Here is a 14,884-nt window from a genome sequence, read left to right as displayed (position 1 = left end):
AAATTTTTAAAAACAGCTTTATTGAGATAATTTAGATACCATAAAGTTTGCCATTTAAAGTATATAATTCAGTGGTTTTTAGTGTATTTTCAGAGTTGTGTAACTATTGCCATAATCACAAAAGCCTGCACATTATATGATCCCATTAATATGAAATGTCCAAAGTAGGCCAGTCTATTGAGACAGAAAGCAGGTTGATGGTTTCCCAGGGCTGAGGGTGACTGCTGATGGGAGTGAGATTTCTTTTTGGGATAATGCTTGTTTTTAATCAGGATAATCTTAATCTTTTATTAGATCATGTTCTCTAAGTAATTATAAAGCTATAATCTATATTAGGTATGGAATACATTAGATGAGTGAAAGATCAATCTTTTTTGGATCAGCCCTTATAGTTTGTTTGCCCATTATAACACAGTATTTTCTACTGTGTCAGAATAAACACTGGAGAGCCTGTGATTAGCAGAGATAAAGCTGCCATAATAAGCTTGTCCATATCCTCATTGCAGTTTAATTGAAGTTCTGAATTTTGAAAAGAAAATTCTTCAGTGTAGTGTTACTATGAACATTTTCTCTACTTATTATTTTTGCAAAGAATAAGGAAACACTGCAAAATGATGGAAATAATTGCCTAGATAACTTCCCATACTAGTAAAGGTTTTATTTTCTGCCACCTTATTCTCCTAGACTAGAGATAGTTTTGTTTAATTTGTAATGATCTCTACCGAAGTAAAAAATTTCCTCTTCATTTAATCAATGCAAATCGTTAAGATGTTACCATGATTTAAAAGAATGTCATAGAGAGAAAGTACAGATGTTCCACAACTTATGATGGGGTTACACGTTGAAAACATTGTAAGTTGAAAATGCGTTTAATACACCTAACCTACTGAACATCATAGTTTAGTCTAGCCTATCTTAAACATGCTCAGTTGGACAAAATCATCCAACACAATGAGTACTCTGTAGAGTATTGGTTGTTTACCCTTGTGATTGCAAAGCTGACAGGAAGCTATGGCTTGCTGCCTCATGAGAGAGTATCTTACCGTATATTGCTGGCCCAGGAAAGGATTTAAATTAAAAACTTGATGTACGGTTTCTACGGAATGAGTATTGCTTTTGCACCATTGTAAAGTTGAAAAACAGTAAGTCAAACGATCCTAAGTTGTGGACTTAGAAATCTGTATTTAGAAATCATTCTTTAGAATACAAAGATTATATTGTACAGATATTATAACATCATCAATAAGATGATAGTAAAGCTAATATTTATTAAGTGCTTACTTTATATCATAAGCTTAATATGCATGATTTCATTGACTCCTTATTGAAATCATGTCAGGCAGAAGCCACTATTATCCCCAATTTGCTGATGAGGAAAACAATTCCAGAGGTTGATTTCCCCTAAGATCACACAGTTAGTGGCAAAGCCAGCATCCAGATGAGGAGTGTCTGAGATCCCAGACATCCGATTCATCACTGTGCTGGGTCATCTATCCCTGAGAGTATGTCAGCTATGAGGACCAAAACACATGAATGTTAAAATGCTTAGAATTCCAATTGAAGACTTTGCTTAGTTACTCCATTTCATATTTGTTTTTAATTCTGAAACCTGACATTTAATCATCTGACCCTTTTGACCGCATTTCTGATACTTTGAATTCTCTCGTTTTGTTAATTCAATTATATTTCATTTGAAACTTAAAGACACTTCAAATCCTGATATATCTACTGTTCCCCATTCTGGCATTCCATTTTTCTTTACTTCCTAGCCTCATCAGTTCATGTCTTAAAACACTCACCAACTGATATGTTTGGTCCTTTACTTCTTTATCCTGTTATTCTTCTAGTCTGATAAAATGGCAACCCTGGTGAGATCTCACTGATGGTTGGACATCTCCACTCCTACCCCCAGCCTGCTTAATAGTTCTGGAGAACATCACACAGTAAACCAAATTTGAGATCTTAGGCATTTGTGGTCTCTAACCTCAATGAAACCTTTAACAGTGTCCCGAAATTATTCTGGTTGTCAACCAGAACTTTCTCTAGGATTCTCTGGTATCTACTCCAGTCCTTTCCTTTGTGCAGGTCTCCAAATCTTCCATCTCACTACTCATGTATCTTTTGCTTCCCCAAGAGAATGAGAAATATAATAACAAATGCCTCAGACTCCTGCTATCTCATGTATGAACACCCTTGAATTCCACAAACATTGTTCCTTTTTTCCTTCTATGGAAGATTTCCTTTCCCCACCTATTGCTACTACTTTCATTTGCATTACGTCTTCTGTGTTTGCGAGGAGCTTGTTATCATCAGGTGTTCTCACCAACCTATCTTCCAAATCTCCTTTTTTCTTAACTCCCTTCTGTCAACATTTAAAATATTGATGTTTCTCTGGTTTTCAAGAAATTTTTATAACATGCATACCTTTAAATATATATCCCTTTTTTGCTTTCTCTTACCGTCCCACTTACCATCTGAAGAGTTGTCTAAATTTAGTATCTTGGATTCCTCACTTCCCAATTACTCATTTATTCATTGAAATCTGGATTTGGTCCCCATCATTCTAATGAAAATACCTTTATAAAAGTAACCATTGTTTTTCCTGTTATTTGTTGTTATACACAAACACACAGACTCTAAAACTTTGTGGCTAGAACAAACATTTATTTCGTTACAATTGAGCCATTCATTTGGGGCTCAGCTGGGCAATTTTGTTGGTTCTTGCCTGGAGCCAATCATGTAGATGCACGCATGTACTGACTCAACTGAGAATAGTGATAAAGATGCCTCACTCACATGTCTAGTGGCTGGGAGACTGTTCTAAGAGTACAAATCTCAATGCTCAAGTGCTTAACAAAGCTTTGCTTATGTTATGTTTGCTGAAGTCCCACTGGCCAAAGCAAAGCATTTAATCAATCCCCCTCTTAATGTGGTTGTGTAGTAGACAAGATGTGGATGCCAGGAGACATGATTCTTTCGGGATAATTTATGTAGCAATCTATCAGTCCATTGGCAACATGATTAACAACTCGTCTAAATGCAAAGTATAATCATCAGCTCCCCAAAAGTTTTATTCCATTACGGTTTTATGCAGAGGTCCACAATCACATGTTCTGTAACCGATCTGATGCAGATAATGTTCTTTGGGTGCAGCTTCTTTTGACCCAGATATCTGTGATTTAATATGACAAGTTAAATACTGCTTCTGCACACTTAGCATACAATGTGAAGCACGGACAGAATGATCACAATAAACATGCTCATTCGAAAAAGGGAGAAAAGAAAAGCTTTTACTGATGCATACAATTCTGAAATTTGTGAGGGCACATGATGTTAGGTCAACCACATCTGGGACCAAGGAATGTTTCTTGATTATGATTCAGTTCTGCTTCCTGGGAATAGTTTACAAATTTGTTGTTCTCCTTGTCACTTTGTTCTACTCTGAGCTCTTGGCTCTGAGAGGTGCTTTGATTTGCATGAGAAATAACCCTGAGTAGCTCTCTCAGACTTGTTCCTGTATTAGTCAGCTCAGGCTGCCATAACAGAATACCACAGACTGGGTGGCTGAAACAACTGAAATTTATTTTCTCGTAGTTCTCGAGGTTAGAAGTCCAAGATCAAGGTGCTGTCAGGGTTGGTTTCTATTGAGAATTCTCTTCCTGGCTTGCAAACACTGTTGTCACGTGGTGAGAGAGCAAGCTGTGGAATCTCTTCCTCTTCTTATAATAACACCAGGGTTATTGGACCCCACTCTTATGATATCATTTTATTTTAGTTATATCCTTTAACTACCTCCAAATGCAGCCACTTCAGAGATGAGGACTTCAACATAGGAATTTTGAGGGGACACAGTTCAATCCATAACCCTGCCATAATAACTTGGAAGCTCAGACGCTATGCATTTTGAATTCTCTTTTGTTTTTTAGTCCAAAATGTTACAATTCTCAGAAGAACTCCAGGGTTTCATATTATACTAATTGGTTTTAACCCTGTGACTCAAAAGCCAATCATATTCTTTTATCTTCTTTAAAATAATTTCTTCTAAATTGGTAGTAGTTCATTTTTATGTTCTCCTCCTAAATAGTATTGGTTTTCTAAAAGAAACTTAGTTTTAAAACAATTTGAGACTTTTTTAAAAAATTGGAAGGTAATACAGAGATCTCATATATACTCTGGATGCAGTTTTTCCTATTTTAATATCTTAAATTAATATTGTACATTTGTTATAATTAATGAACCAATGTTGATACATTGTTTCTAGCTAAAGTCTATACTTAATCCAGTTCCCATAGTTTTTTTAATTGAGATGAAATTCACATAACATAAAATTAACTATTTTAAAGTGAACAACTCAGTGACATTTTGTACCCTCACAATGTTGCACAATCACCACCTCTGTCTAGATCCAGAACATTTTCACCACTCCAAAGAAAAGCCCCATACGTATTAAGGATATCATCCCTATTCATCTCTCTACCCTGGCCTGGCAACCACAACAACCTTTTTATTTCTATGGATTTACCTATTTTTAATTTATTTTGTATAAATAAAATTATACAATATGTGATCTTTTGTGTGTGGCTTATCTTAGCATAACATTTTGTGTTTCATCTACGTTGCTATATATCAGTACTTCATTCCTTTTCATGGCTGAATAATACTCTATTGTATGTATATACCACAATTTGTTTATCTGTCTGTTGATGGGGATTTTAGTTGTTTCCACCTTTTGTCTAATGTAAATATAGCTGATATGAGTATTCATGTACAAGAATTTGTTAGAATAGCTTTTATCAATTCTTTCAGATATATACCTAGGGATATAATTGCTTTGACACATGGTAATTTTATGTTAACTTATTGAGGAACCACCAAACTGTTTTTCATAGGTCATCCATTTTTGTTATTGAATTGTAAGAGTTCTTTATATATTATGGATACTAGATCCTAATCAGATATATTATTTGGAAACATTTTTTTTCATTATGTAGATTGTTTTTCACTTTCTTGATAATGTCCCTTAATGTCCACAACTTTTTAATTTTGATGAAGTTCACTTTATCCTTTTTGTGGTTATTGTTGTTGCTCATACTTTTGACGTCACATCTAAAAATTCATTGCAAAATCCCAGGTCTTAAAAATTTAGTTCTATGTTTTCTTCAGTGAATTGGGTGGTTTTATCACTTATATTTAAGGTCCTTGCATATAGGAGACACGTATATGCTTGGGGTCAAAGGTAAGATAATGGTGGATTAGAAATGGTTACCCTTCTCCTTTACGCCTCCTCCCATTAACCAGCAGAGCTGGACTTGTGATTTGTTTGTGACTCGTTTTAAACAACAGATATATCAAAAGAAATATACAGTTTCTAAGCAAAGTCTCAAGAGGACTTGGATCTTCTGCTTTTAATCTCTTGCGTCCATAAATCACCCACGTAAAGAAGCCTAATCTAGCTTTTGTGAGCGCGATGACTAAGTAGAGAGAAAGGACCAACCTATAGCCAGCACAAACCACCTGACTTGTGAGTGAGGGTACCTTGAACTACCTACCCTAGTCTAGCTGCCAGATGCATACATACTGCATCAGTTTGAAGTCACATTAGTTACCCCAGACAAGAACAGAAACCATCTAACTGAGCTGAGTTTATATTAGTGACTGACATAATTATGAGCAAATAAAATGGGGATTTATTTTTAGCCACAAAGCTTAAGAGTGGTTTATCATGCCACAGTAACTGATGCACCATTGAAACAACACTGAGATATACAGGCACATGTGCATACACATCACAAATTAAAATAAGTGAATAAAAGGAAACTTCAGCTCTGTATAATATTGGAAATGAAACTGTTGACCACTTTCTCCTTATGGAAAAATCCTATTCCTATGCTTTTGGTTTTGTTAACTTGACTCTCAACAGGCTTTTTCCCCTACTTTGGTAGATATTCCTTCCAGTCTTTATGGCACACCATTATTTCCTCTGGCCGTATGGGAAATACTGGTGTTCCCCAGCCATGTCCTCTCCTTACTCACTTTTCCCTGTGAGTGTCCCCATTTGAATTTATGTCATTTATACGTGATATGTGTATACCAAATTGAAATTTCCAACTCAGATTTCACTTTTTTCTAAGATCCATACACCCATTGCCTACTGAACATCTTTTTATATATGTCCTTAAAGTACCTCAAATTTAAAATATACAAAAGTGAACTAGTTATTTCTTCTTTCTTCTGTGTTTCCAGGTGCAGTCAGTGACATATTATTAACTGGATGACCTAAGCAAGAAAGTTGGTTAATTATATTGACTATTCACTTTTGCTCACCGGTTATATGCAATTACAGATTTGTTTCGGTTCCACCTGTGCAATTTGTCTCAAATCCAAACAAGTCTTTCCATCCATATGTAGCATCTTCATTCAAGCACTTTCATTTTTGCCTGGATTACTTTAAGAGCTCTCTCACTGGTTCCTTTTCTCTAGTCATTTTCTTCTCCCATCCATCCTCCATAAAACAGGCCATATACCTTCTTTTTCAGAATCTATTGTCAGTAATCTGTTTAAACCCTCCTCTGAATCTCTCTTGCCACGTGATTAATTCATACTCTTTGACTTGACATAAAATTTCCTTTATAAAATAATATTTAGTCTTAAGCTTCATGTCCCTTCGTATGCTCTACTCTAGCTTTAACTTTCTTACCTCAGGGCCTTAACCCATGCAATCCCTTTCCATCTCGGTTTAACTCTCACTTCTTCCCACAAAACCATCTTTGCCCTACAAAGCTTAGGATAGATGTCTTCCCTTGAAATCTCATGAGACATTTTACTGACCACTACTGGGAATTTTGATTCTCTCTCTCTCTCTCTCTCTCTCTCTCTCTCTCTCTCTCTCTCTCTCCCTCTCTCCCCCCTCCCCCACAAGACTGTAAGGTTTTAGAACTTAGAGTTTATTTATAATACCCACTAACTATAGTACCTACCACACAGTACCTGCCACATTATAGGCATTAAATAAATACTTTTGAATGGATGGATTCAGATATAATTTTCTTAATTATGTTAGTTTTTACATGAGGCTACTTTTCTAGAACATGGGAAGGATGTACTTCTTAGAATTTTTAAAATTTGTCATATCATTTGACAAATATTGCCTGTGTTTTCAAATGATGTGTACTTTTGAATAGGATAGCTATAGAAAACCCCAAATGGACTGTAAATTAAAAGTATGAGTATTCTTTCCAGATGAAAGTAGGTCATAGTTGTGAGAAATAATATTCAGAATTAGTACTCCACATCTACAAATATTTTACAATAAAAAGGAGATTCCCAAAATAAAGTTATTTTTTTTCCTTATTTTTAGAGTGGAAAATAGAAGGTTTCATGAATACATTCTTTGCCTTAAAAATTTAAATAGCATGTAAATATCTAAAATATTGGTAATTATTTCCCAATACAAATATGGAGTCAAAAAACCAGGATCAGTTAGAATGTTATGTGTATCAAGAGGAATTTATAGGCAATGTTATTTAGAGTAAATAGGGTGTATGATTTCCTCTATAGTGTAATTTTTTAATGTCCTATTTGACATTTTTAAGCCCCTACTCAACTTATGTTTCTCTTTGCTCTTTGAAGAGACAGAAATCAGAAATGCATATAATTTTTTGGTTAGTTGGATTTAATTGATTATGTTATAAATTGTAATCAATGGTTCTAAATATTTATGGCAATAGTGAAATTCTAAGCTTAATTATAATAGGAATTTTATTTAAAATAATTTAAAGTGACTTTGGGAGGTTTTCAAAACTTGTCTAAATATTTCAGATGGGTAGTTATGAATGTAAAAAAATTTTCTCTGGTATTGTGGACCTTCCCTACGTTAACCATTTAAGTATCCTGACTATCTGAATGGCAGGTACCTGAAATTTTGCCTTCTCACATCACATCAAAGACTGATTAAAATAATTTTTCTTTATTGCTTCATCACTTCTTCAAAAATGTTGTTAGGGTAATATTTTATTCTAAAATATTTCTCCATACCAAGTTTAGCTCTTGTCATGCGGGGCGGCCTGCGGGGAGTTATGCGGGGTCTCTGGTCCCGCTCCCCACATAAGAACACAGGATATGGTGAAGCCAAAAGGGAACACCCACGGAGCCATAGATAGGGAAATCATACTACTATATTCTGGCTGGCGGCTGAGTTGGAGACACAGGAAGCAGGAGCCACACTGTTCACAACCCTCACTGCACCGCTTGCAGGCTCAGCCACCATCTTCTTGCTAGCCCCCATTTTTCTGCTAGCGAAGCCACAGCAGTTATATTAGTGCCCAATGGCTCACTGGTTACAGCTGACAGCCAACTAGCCACAGCTGATGGCCATCCAATCACAGTTGATGGCCATTTACTACCTGAGCCAACACCTTTCTATGTGAGGCCGAGAGCCTGGAAACTGCTTTCTGGGGCTCTGTCCCCACAGCTCTTTTCTAAAAACTTAAGTAACCTGTTTTTATTAGTATAAAATACATTATTTTCTATTACACTCTAAAGAACATCAAACTGAGAATATTAATTATTCATTATTCACTTACTGAGAACTTTTAAATTTTTGGATAATTATGTAACAATTCATTAAAGTACCTCTTTACCAATTTTCTCTTGACTATTTTGTGATACTTCAACTTCAGATGGCTTCTTAAAACTATCATATAAATCAGCCTAATTGTGGGTTTCTGCAATTAGGACTCTGAATTACCAGTTGCCACAACCAAGGGGTAACATTTTCCTGATTATTAAGTATTCATATACTTATTGAATGTTCCTTCTCTTCTTTGCTTGTGTATCTTTCCCCATTTTCTTTCAGGTTTATTTGTATTTTCGTATTGACTTGTAGGAGTAAATCATTATCTTTAGTTTGTTACATATGTTTTAAACATATTCTTTCAGTTTGATTTCTCTTTTTACTTTTCTTCTGATATCTTTTAGTAAAAACTTTTAATTTTAATGATTTAAATTTATCATTTTCCCTTTAAATTTTGGGCATCTTGTTTAAGAAATCTTTCCATACTGCAATGTCATATAAAATATTTCATTTTCTTGTAGAATTTTAAAGTGTTTCACTTGAGATTTAATTGTTTAACAATATGAAATTGTTTATTTGTGTGTAAGACTGAAATAGGTAGCAATTTTCATTTGTAAAAATATGGAAATTCTTTTTCTCAACATGAAATTTATTGCAAAATCATCATTTCTTAGAAATTAGCTGTATTTATTATATATTAAGTTTTTATAATGATTTTATCTATTTCTGGATTTTTTCCTTTCATTGGTTAATTTTACCTCTATTACAATATCTCATTTCACTAATTTGCATGCTTCATAGTATGTTTTGATATCGGATTTAGTAGTTCCCTCTTTTCATTTTATAGACTTCTTTGGCTATTTTTGTTACATACAAATTTTAGAATAAGCTTGTCAGATTACATGCAAAACTCACTGAATTTCAAACAATTGCATTCATCATTTTTTATTATGTAGATGCAATTAGTCTGGGAGTTTGTTTGTTTGTTTGCTTGTTTGTTTTAGATTCCATTGAATCTATTATACTATCAGCACAAGAAAATTCCAGCAATATAGCAAATACCAAAACCTGTTTGGTGGAGAGGACTAAATAGGAGTAATGGGGAAGATGGGCAAATTGATGAAAACTTGATGTTAAATTATTGGTTCTCTAGCATACAGTCACATAACAGTTCAGTCAATGATAGGCTGCAAATAGGATCGTGGTCCCATAAGATTATAATGGAGTTGAGGGCCTCTACTTTTGCCTAAATAAGCTTACATTTGAATTTGTAACACCTTAGAATATTTTCTCTCCTTGATGAATCTGCCTTTGTTTTTCCTCACCCACCTGTTTGGTGTCTATGTGAGATTCTGCTCTTTTTGTTTCTCTCTAGAACCACAATTTCCATTCTTAGATAGCCTCTCTATCTTAGCCAGAGTTCCAGTGTGGTTAGAAAGTTCTCATAGCAATGACTAGGAGGCAACTTCTCAGCCATGTCTTTTGGATTCTTGTGGTGGAAAGCAATAATATTGGCCTATCTCACCACAGGCAGCCCTTCTATTATTTACTTTATTGCCTACTTATTCTCACATATTGGAAATTCCATATGGGCTCATTTACCTCCCCTGAAATGTTCTCCACTTGTCTCTTCTGACTTATACTTTTCTTTGCTCTATTTTCACTCTTAGTGTCATCAGATTACTCTCTGTTTCTGGGTATTCTTCTAAAATATATGTTCCAGTGATTTTATTGACATACATGTATATTTTCCTTCAGAAATTTTGGTATGATATGGAATTGAGAGAAGTAATGATGTGTGCCCAATCTAGCATCTTGAATTGGAGATTATCTATGAAACCCTTAGCGTTCTGACTATATATTCCTTGTATTTTTGGTAATGTATGCCTCTTACAGCCCAAAGTTCTTTTGGACTATATCTGTAGAACATGACCCCTGCCAAGGAAATTATAGTTCAGAAGAGGAGTCATACTATAGAAAACTAAATGTGTATGAACTCACATGTGTTATGTGTTTTCCATTCTTTTGCCATATATTAAAATTCAATGGCATCATGCACTCTGATAGTGTGGGAAGTCATTTGGTAGTAAGTGGCATTTGAACTGGTCCTTGATGAAAGGGTAAGATTTAGAAACACAGATGAAATGTGAGAACAATTAAGTGGGAGTAATAATAAAAGTATAGGACTAGGTGATAGAAGATATACCTATTTTGGAAAGAACAGAGTATAATATGACAAAAATATAATGAGGTATGTGAAGTGGAGTATTTACAATTTTATCAGTGAGTTCAAATATAAGTTTACTATTCTTTTCTGAGATGTTTAAAATATGATTTTTACTGAAATCTTTTATTTTGACAGTTTGAAACTTCATTTGAAGAATGGTAAGAACTTTTTATGCTTTTATATTTTTAATATTCAAACTTTGATGATTAATCTGCTGTACATGAGTTTTATTTCAAAAAGAACAGGAAATTGAAAGCAGACTTTTTCATATTATATATTAAAATGTAATTTTAAAGATGTAAGAATTAGGATATCACTGAAAATAGCAGAATAGGGATCTCCAGGGCTCTGTCCCACCACAAAACAGCTATAAACTTAGCAAAAATTGGTCAGAATCAACTTTTAATGAAATCTGGAATCTAGTCAAAAACTTACAACAATCTTGGGAAAAGTAAATGAAGAGTCTGCTGCACTGCATTAAGAGAGCACTATGGCATTTTAAATTGCCTACTTGCCATCCTCTAGCCCCCAGATCGGTGAAGGCCATGAAAAGAGCAGCCTGCACTTGTGGTGCAGATTGCTAGTGCCAGAGGGAACAATATGGACCTTATTTTCACACAATTGTGGCTCAGTGTTCTGACTGGTCTGATGACTCTCTGAAGGACTTGCACAAAGGCTTGTCTTTGTTTCACCTTTGTTTTGCCTTGGAGCAATCACAGAGCTGGAGCCACTTCCAGGGAGTGTTTGTTGAAAGCATTTACACACATATACTTGCCACCACAGTATGAAGCTATCAATAACAGTCGTGACAAGCATTTGACAGACCAAAATGCCTAGGAAAGAAGAGGCAGCGAAAAGAGAAACATGAGGGAATAAGGCTTTTGAAGGCTCATAAAAAATCAGAGAATCAAGAAGTACACACATATAACCAATGCTGGATACGTGCTCAGGAAAGACCCGAGAAGACCCTAATCTTTTACCTGTGGCTGACCTTTAGGATCTACACAGGCGAGAAAAGGTATTTATTTTTCCTTTTTCCTTTGTTTTGGCTCCAGGTATTTAAGGTAACTTGGACAAAACACAAACACACCAATAAGCTAATGAAACATTTACTTTAGTGAACACACATGACAAGGAATACAGATATTACAAAAAGTGTTTAGAAGAATCATTAAACAGATTAAGTATTAATAACAACCACCAACAACAAACAGCAACAATAAACCCAAAAGATAGAAGGTAACCTTATTTCCATTTCACATCAAATATTCAAAGTGTCCAGTTTTCTACAAAAATTGTGAGGCAAGCAAAGAAAAAAATGAAAGTTTATCTCATTAACAAAGAAAAAAGAAAGATAGAACATAAAAGAAATAAAGAGATAGAAAATATAAAGAAGAATGAAATAGATATTTTGGAGCTGAAAAGTACAATAATTGAAATGAAAAATTAGAGATATTCATCAATAGCTTTGAGCAAGCAGAGGAAAGAATCCTTGAATTTGAAGATAGGTCAATTGAGTTTATTCAGCCTGGGAGCAGAAAGACAAAAGAATAAAGAAAAATGAACAGAGACTAATAGACCCTAGGGACACCACCATGAATACAAATATACCCATAATGGGAGTCCAAGAGTGACAGGGGAGAGAAAAAGGGGGAAAAGGAATACTTGAAGAAACATTGGCTGAAAACTCCTCAAATTTGATGAAAGATAAGAATCTATACTTCTACCTAACTCAATGAACTCCAAGCAGGATAAACCCAAGAGATCGTGACTAAGACACATTTTAATCAAATTGTTGAAAGCCTGGGACAAAGACAGTACAGGTTTCCCCACTATCCAAAAGTACTGCATTCCTGTGAAACGTTTTGTAAATTGAAAGGGTGTAAGGCAAAGAAGCAATTACCATTAATATATATGGAAAAATTTTTGAGTATTCCCAGACCCCCCAAAATAATACTAAATATGCTTAATTATGTCTAGTTTTATGCTAAGCATAACACTCTTACAAGCTCTCTTAGGCCACATCTTGCTAATGGATGCATAAAATAAATTGAGATAAAGCGCAGATCTCACAGACACAGTTCAAAGCTATGGGGCTTGATGCTGAGGTGCTGAATGTAGTTCCCAGGAAGGAACTTGGCGGGGCCACTCACTGCTCGGGGTGTTTGCTGCCTCTATAACACTTGCTGCAAAACAAACGCTGAACGTTACTTTTGTTTTTGCCTTTTTTCTTAAAAGCAAAATACCCTTTGGATTTCTTTTAGTGAAAACAGGTACTACTATAGGTCTCTTGTAAAAGCGAAGTGACGTAATGTAAACTTTTGAAAATCAGGATATACCTGATTATATTGCAAGCAAGAGAGAAGTGACTCATCATACACAAGGGATCTTCAATAAAATCAACAGTCATTTTCTCATCAGAAATTATGGAGGACGGAAGGCAGTAAAATGACATATTTAAATTGCTGGAAGAAAAAATTAACTGTCAAAGAATTCTGAATCCTACAAAAGTATTCTTCAAAAATAAAAGAGAAAATATGATATTCCCAGATAAAAACTAAGGGTCTTCATCACTAGGAGACCTATTCTATCAGGTATCCTAAAGGGAGTCCTTTAGGTGGAAATGAAAGGACACTAGACAGTAACTTGAAGCCATATAAAGAAATAAGAAACAATAGTAAAGGTAGCTATAAAGGTAAATATAAAAGCCAGTATAATTGCATTATTATTTTGTGTCTCTTATTTTCCTAAATAATTAAAAATGTAAATGGATAGAACCATAATTATGAATAATATTAATGGCAATACAATGTATAAATGTGTAATTTTAATTCAAACTTAATTTTCATGAAGTGAAGATGTTAATTATAATCTCCAGGAAACCAATTTTTTAGAAAAATTCTAAAAACAAACAACACCCCCAGAAATCCAATAAAAAGGAAACTAAAACAATACATGGGAAGGAAAAAAAAATAAAACTAACCACAAATGAAGGCAGTTATGGAGAAATTAGAGAATGAAAAAGATATAAGTAGTATAGAAAACAAATAAAATTGCAGAAGTAAGTCCTTTTTTATCAGTAATCACTTTTCATGAAAATGGATTAAACTCTCCTATTAAAAAGTAGAGAGTAGTAAAATGGATGAAAATAAATGAGCCGACTATATGCTATCTATAAGAGATTCACTTGAGATCCAATGATATAAGTAGGTTGAAAGTGAGAGGATGAAAAATATATCCCATGAAAATAGTAACCAAAACAGTGCTGGAGTAGCTATACTAATATCACACAAAACAGACTGTAAATCATAACATACTACAAGAGACAAAAAAATGCTTGATATCTTGATAAAAGGGTCACTCCATCTAGAAGATATAAAAATTATAAACATACACATACCTAAAAACATAACCTCAAAATACATGAAGTAGAAACTGACAGAATTGAAGAGACAAACAGTTTTCTAATAAGAGTTTAAGAATTCAGTACCCCCACTTTCATTAATGGATAAAAGAACTAAAAGGAAGATCAGTAAGGAAATAAACTTCACCAACATTAGAACCATCTAGATCTAACTGACATATAGTACACTCCACTCAACAATAGTAGAAAACACATTCTTTTTACGTTCACATTGAACATTATTCAGACTAGTCACACACACACACAAATCTCCTTTAAAGTAAAAAAGAATGAAACCATACAAAGTATCTTATGTATCCCAATATAATGAAACTATAAATTAATCACAGAAAGAAACCTAGAAAATGTATATATACGTGGAAATTAACACATTAAAAAAACCTAATGAGTAAAAGCTGTAATCATAGGAGAAACTGAAAATGCTTTGAGATTAATGAAAAATGAAAACACAATGTACCAGAATTTATATGATGCAGCAAAGCAGTGCTCAGAGGGAAATTTATAGCCATAAATGCTTACATTAAAAAAGAAGATCCAAAATTTAGTAACCTAACTCTGTACTTTACAGAACTGGAAAAGAATAAGTGTTCTAAAGCTAGCAAAAGAAAGGAAATAGTAAAGCTTAGAGCAGAGATAAATGAAATAGAGAGTAAAAAATTAA

At 34.2% G+C, this 14,884-nt stretch overlaps 1 protein-coding gene across 1 annotated transcript in view; it reads left to right on the top strand.

Annotated features, from left to right (window-relative positions):
- CCDC178 (coiled-coil domain containing 178) overlaps positions 1 to 14,884 on the top strand; it is a 325,057-nt gene that overhangs the window by 10,115 nt on the left and 300,058 nt on the right. The window contains exon 4 of the mRNA XM_088797614.1: positions 10,935 to 10,957. Coding sequence (XP_088653740.1) covers positions 10,935 to 10,957 — 23 coding nt within the window. The remainder of the gene's footprint in view (positions 1 to 10,934; positions 10,958 to 14,884) is intronic.

The sequence above is a fragment of the Rhinolophus sinicus genome, chromosome 4 (assembly GCF_057876585.1).
Source record: "Rhinolophus sinicus isolate RSI-liver-muscle chromosome 4, RSI-T2T, whole genome shotgun sequence".
Taxonomy (NCBI): Eukaryota; Metazoa; Chordata; class Mammalia; order Chiroptera; family Rhinolophidae; genus Rhinolophus; species Rhinolophus sinicus.
This window is presented reverse-complemented; position numbering and strand designations above follow the sequence as displayed.